This window comes from Talpa europaea (assembly GCF_964194135.1).
Source record: "Talpa europaea genome assembly, chromosome: 11".
Taxonomy (NCBI): Eukaryota; Metazoa; Chordata; class Mammalia; order Eulipotyphla; family Talpidae; genus Talpa; species Talpa europaea.
The window spans coordinates 64,173,903-64,179,902 of NC_140078.1; the positions used below are offsets into that span (position 1 = coordinate 64,173,903).

The 6,000-nt window shown below is 43.5% G+C and overlaps 1 protein-coding gene across 1 annotated transcript in view; it reads right to left on the minus strand.

The window, feature by feature from the left end:
* PXK (PX domain containing serine/threonine kinase like) overlaps positions 1–5,758 on the minus strand; it is a gene marked incomplete at both ends in the record, with an annotated part of 72,778 nt that extends 67,020 nt beyond the window's left edge. Inside the window, one exon of the mRNA XM_084246530.1 lies at positions 5,657–5,758. Coding sequence (XP_084102656.1) covers positions 5,657–5,758 — 102 coding nt within the window. The remainder of the gene's footprint in view (positions 1–5,656) is intronic.
* Between the last annotated feature and the right edge of the window lie 242 nt (positions 5,759–6,000).

Genomic DNA, 6,000 nt, shown 5'->3' on the forward strand with positions numbered 1-6,000 from the left:
TCCTTACTATGATGCCCACTGCAACACATAAGAACTTTACAAGTTCTAAAACAACGTTCAGGTCCAGCACCCAATTTCTCAGGACGCCTAAATCTGAAACATAAAGGAATTCATTTTAGGTAAAATGGAGCAAAAACCTCTAGCAGCTTGAAAAAGGAACCATTTAGACCTTCAGCCACAATCTCTATTTTGAACAAGCTCAAGATCACAATCCTGTGTACATTTAGGTGGATGTTTTCATCACTTCCCTTGAAACAGAACATGTAACTATCTTTTCATATAAAATAAACTTCAGCCCCAGACTCCAACATTTCCTCCTAATAATTACAGTCACATTCTTATTTGTATTCCTATTATATAAGAAACTTTTTAGTGGGATAATCCTCAAAAAAGGTGATATATGAGGATTAAGAATCACCAACCCCTAAAGTAAGTTGCAAAAAACTGACTTCTTCAAGAGAAAGAAATAGCAATCTCTGAATTAAATAATCACCAGTCTCTAAAAGTTTCAGACTCAGAGTTCTCTAATTATAGGATAAGTGGGAGAAAATATATAACCAAGCAGAAAATGAGTGACTAGTTTCCCAGGGGGAAAAAAAAAAACCAGCAACACAATATTTCTCCTATTACAATGGGTGGAAGTGCTTCAAGTTAACTATCACACTCTCTGCATTAGTCTTTGCAAATAGCTTCAAAGCAACTTTTTAAGTATTCTGTATAACTTGGAATTGTAAAGAAACTTCCAAATGGCATCCCAAAAGAAAGTCAAGATGGATTCTGATACTGAGCCCAGTCACTTTAAATGTCAGGATGGGAAGGCAATGGTGTCTCCTAATTTGGTATTACATTTGTATGGGCATTCTGGTGCTAAATAGAATTTAAAAGACTAAAAAAAAAAAGGTGCCAGATAAGAAGCTGAAGTTCAATAAACCAGGCCACAAAAGAAACTTCAAGACCATTTATGTTATTTTTTTTTTTTAATAGAGGCATGTTTTATTTATTTATTTGTTTGTTTGTTTGTTTTGTTTATACAAGCACTGGGTACAGTCAGAAGCGCGGGAGGGTGAGAGAATTCACCAGAGCCAGAGCGGGGAGCAGAGCAGGCAGAAGGACTGAAGTACACTGCTGAGGGGAGCAGCGGGCGGCAGGAGAGGTCTGCGCGCCATGTGGGACCCTCCGGTGGCTGTGGAGCAGCCGGGGATCGAACCATGCTGCAGAGGCTGTGGGCAGCATTGCAACCCAGCGCTCAACTGCTGCGCCACAGGGGAGGCCCAAGACCATTTATGTTATGACAAATGAAGATCCTGGTTGACTTGACTGAACCTTGGAAAACAGAAATTCTCAGAATCCAACAGAACAAAAGCTCCATGAAAGCAAGAGCAGTCTAGTTCACGACCACCTCTCCTGCCCAGAGTAGGCACTGAGTACATTTTTGTTGAGTGAATGAATCTTGTAGAACAAATAAACCATGTTGGAATGCAGTTTCCAAAAGTGAAAGGTTCAAGGAGAGATCCATTTTCAGTAAAGATTTTAACATGTAATACTATCTTTCCCACAGATTTTTTTTAAATGTTCTGTTATGCCTCAAATATCACTAAAATTATCTTTTGTTTCTCAAGAACAAAATGCACCTAATGGTGAGTAAATGGGCCTTGATTCAGACGAACCTCACAGAAGAGTATTTTAAAAGGAAAAAACTGAGATTAAAACCTATCACACCACAGCTTACCAACCAGCAAAATTGGATATGCGTATTTGATAACAACCATCTCCAAAAACTGTTGGTTTCCTCTGGTTTCTGTTTCAGCTAAGTAAGCAGTTTTTTCAGCCTATTGACTTTAAAAGTTTTCCCTTCATGGAGCCAAGAACTTACTTCTCTTGCTATCTCTCTTAGTCTTCCCAAACTTTCTCACAATTTACCAGTGCTGCTTTAGCTTAGAAAATCCTTCCCTTTCCTCCCACCCCACACTGAAAGCTCCCTCCCCCTAACTACTATCCATTCTAATTTTATGGAAGCTTTATTATTTCCTTATAGCAGAGGTCCGATCTATTTTTTTGAAGCTAAATTGACTTTACGCTATAAAGTAAAATCCTCTCCTTAAGTTTTTAAATATCTTCCCCTATAGAAAGTAAAATCATTCAAACTACAGTGAAGCATAGAATCACCTACCAGCCTGTACCCTTTCTGCCGTTGCTCCTCCAATACATGTTTCTGTGGCAATCTTGTGTTCCCTTCATCATTCTAGCATCTGTATTTTCTAACCCACAGAATCTAATTTTCACAGTCCATAATTTCTAAGTAACAATGTAACTTAAAATTTTCTGCTATTAAAAAAACCAAACAAACTAGAAACAACAAATACTGGTGAGGAGGTGGTGAAAAAGGTACCCTCTTGCACTGCTGGTGGGAATGTAAACTGGTCCAGCCACTCTGGAAAGTTGTGTGGAGGTTCCTCAAAACATTAAAAATGGAGCTACCATAGGATCCAGCAATTCTACTCCTAAGAATCTACTCAAAAAACACACAAACACTAACTCAGAATGAAACCTGCACTTGTATATTTACTGCAGCACTATTTACAATTGCTAAGATATAAAAACAACCCAAATGCCCCAGAGCAGCTGAATGGATCAAGATGATGTGGTTGGTATAAATACACGGTGGAATACTACTAAGCAATAAAAAATGATGCCATTTGCAGCAATGTTGTTGCAGCAGGTAGGGATTATGCTAAGCAAAATAAGTCAGAAGGGGAAAGATAAATATCAGATGGTTTCACTTATATATTGAATACAGAGAAAGTGAACAAATGGTCAGATAAAAGACAAAACTTGCAAGCTGACCATAGATACGGGGGATGCCAAAACAGGGGAGGGAAGAGAACAAGGGAGTATGGTGATAAAGCACGGGTGCTATGGTGGTTGGTAGGAGAACTACAGGAATTACACCTGTGGGAGAAATCAAATACTGTCCAAAAATTAACATTGTAAAAAAATAAATAAATAAGTAAAATTTAAAAATCTACTATAAATTGTTTCCCAAGGATAAACAACCTTGATAAATGAAAGGAATTATGGACAAAAATTAGTTTACTTGCAATAGCAACCAACACTTTAATGTGTTTAACCCTTTGAGTATTTGTCACCAGGAAGTGAGTAGATACAGAAGAAGGAATGCATGTTACAAATAATTTGTAAAGATCATTTCATTTGATCTTTATAACAAGTAGGCAGTAACAAGGCAAGTAGGGCAGGCATTTATGACCCTCATTTACAGATGACGAAACTAAAGATTAAAAGCCTAAGTGACTTAGCCAACTAATGTCACCTGACTAGTGTCAGTCCAAACCCATATGAAGGTCTTGCCTCTTCCAACACAAGGTTGTCTACTAGAGACTCCTCTGTATGCTTCTGTCTATAGTCAAGGAGTAACTCCCCAGAGATTCAGCATGTCAAAGGGTGGAGAGATCTCTGACTTTTTGGGGGGGCAGCGGCTCCCTTCTGGAAAGCCACCTTCAACCTTCTCCTATAGACCACCCTTGACAAATAATTCTTTGAAAAATAATTTCCAACAGTTCCTGTTTTAAAGGAACTTACTCATAAAAAGTTCTAAAAGTTTGAATCAGCATATGATTTTGCTAATAAAATTCTGCAAGTGCAATATTTCTCAGTCTCAGACTTGAAAGCTAGAATAATAAGAACACAGAGGAGTCAAAAATTATGCAAGGTAATGCTGCGTGTTTTTACTCCACCACATCTGCCTCCATGAGTCTCCTGTGAGTCACTGTCTTTGGTGTTCAGTCATCATTACCGGAACTGTCATTCTCTAAATTATTTTACCTTGTTTCTTAAAGAAAAGCTCTACAATATTATACCTTTCACCACCTAGCTAAAGAACTTGCTAAAGTTAAGACCTCCTAACTTAATGCCTCAGATGTCTCGTTCAAACTTTTGCCACTAACACTTTATAAATGGAAAGAGGCAAAATAAGGTTCCAATTCATTTATTTATTCATTCAACAATACACACAAAACGCTATCAGATGCCAGGGACTAGGACCCCAAAATGAGTAACAAGTATCGCTCTTCTCAGTCAGAAAAAACCAATCAAGGTTAATGTGGAGTGAAACAAGGCTTGAGGCAGTGGCCATCATAGAATACTTCTAGGAAGCAGTGGCCTGTGAGCATTTATAAGCAACTCTATTTTCAGCACAAAATAAATCTAAAAGACTCACCCCCACTCTCTGAAAGGTACAAAATTTACTTGCTAATCTTCAAGCTGAAAATCTTATTTAATAGCAGAATTTATTGAGACGCCCTGTCTAAATTTCAACTCATAACCTATGCTCTCTTAGGCAAAATTACTACAGAGGTTGAATAAATTTTTCCTATACAGTGGCTTCTCACAAGTCTATAGAACAGGATTAAAGATAAGCACCGTGAAATAAAATGTACTTTAAAATATACAATCATTTTCCTAACTGGAAATGAATACTTTGAACAACCCAAGTCCCACAAAACATAGCTGTTGGAAGAGGAAACAGGTTCAAAAAAGTCCCACTTTAATACAACAGAATAAAAGGTTTCTTTGAAGTCACCAGAACAGATTAAACAAAAAAAAAGAAACAGAAAGCTATTGTGAGCTTTAGCTCCAGATGATGAACCCCAAACACACTGCAATGGTAAACAAACAAGTCTCTGAGCTGGAATCTGATTTGGTGACCTAACAAAACATTACAATTTAAGGAATGCCTCTCCCCATTCATTATTTCCCAAACAAAATCCCACTGGCTGGCAACTTCTGCTTTCTTACTGGTTCCTGGGTTTATGGCTTGTAAATTATAATGCATAGTGTGGTTGGGGGTGGGGTGGTACATGCAAATGAAAACAACAATAAAAGAGAGTCTATGTTATATGTTACAGAAATGAACTCTATCTTACTATGAGAATCTATTACTCCTTTATGTTACTCCAATGGATTTTAAACTCAAATGAAAGCTACCACTACCCACTAGACAGCAGGTTGGAGGAAGGAAGGAGCACAATCATACACCTGCCATAACAGAACCCTAGAACGCCTCCCTCGCTATTCCCCCCAAGCTCCTGCCAAGTCGCTTACCTGGAAATGGGGCGACAGACCCTCGACACTTTTGCTCTTCTACCCCAGCAGGTGAGCTCTAGAGTCAGCCTTCCATTTGCCCGGCCCACCCTCGTCTGCACCACTCGGATCTCCATGTGAAAGGAGGGAAACTCAGCGGCCCCAAAGGCGGAGGAGAAGGCTGGGTGAGGGTCCTGGGTGATCCCTTTACCCCGCCGGCCCAAGGTGGGCCCGGGAACCCAACCCCAACCCACCCCCAGCTCGGAGTTGCTTTCCGGGATGCCGCCGAGTAGCTCCGAGCCTCGCTCCGGGCGGCCGCTGACCACCTCTCCCGTTTCGGGGGCTGCGGTTCCCACCCGGACCCCTCCGGACCGCGGCGTTCGCCTGGGCCCCGGGGGCCCCGACCCAGAACCACCGCCACCCCAGAGTCCTCCCGGCGGCGCCGACACCCCCCGCCCGGGTTCCCGCCGGGGCAGCGCTGACCGCCCGCACCGACCACCCGCTGCCCCTCCGCGGCCCGGGGCCGCCCGCCCGCCCGCCCGCCCGCCGGGCCGCGCACCGTGTGGGACTGCAGGCTCTGGCTCGCCTCGATGGCGGCTGTCAGCGGCACCGTGTCGTCCAGCAGCACCTTGCCGGCCGGCGGCTTCTCCATGAAGGCCATCCCGGGACGCCCGCCCGCCAGCGCCTCGGGACCCGGGACAGGAACCAGAGGCGCCGACTCCCGCCGCCCGCCCGGCTCCACGGCCGCGCCGCTGTCAACACGCGCCGCCCCGCGCGCCGCCGCCGCCCGCCCGCCCCTCGGGTCCTAGCGCCGCCGCCCGCGCCGCCGCCTCCCGCGGGTCCTAGCGCGCGCCCGCCGCCGCCCTGGCCCAGGCCCCGGGGTCGCCCCCAAGCGGTCCCCAT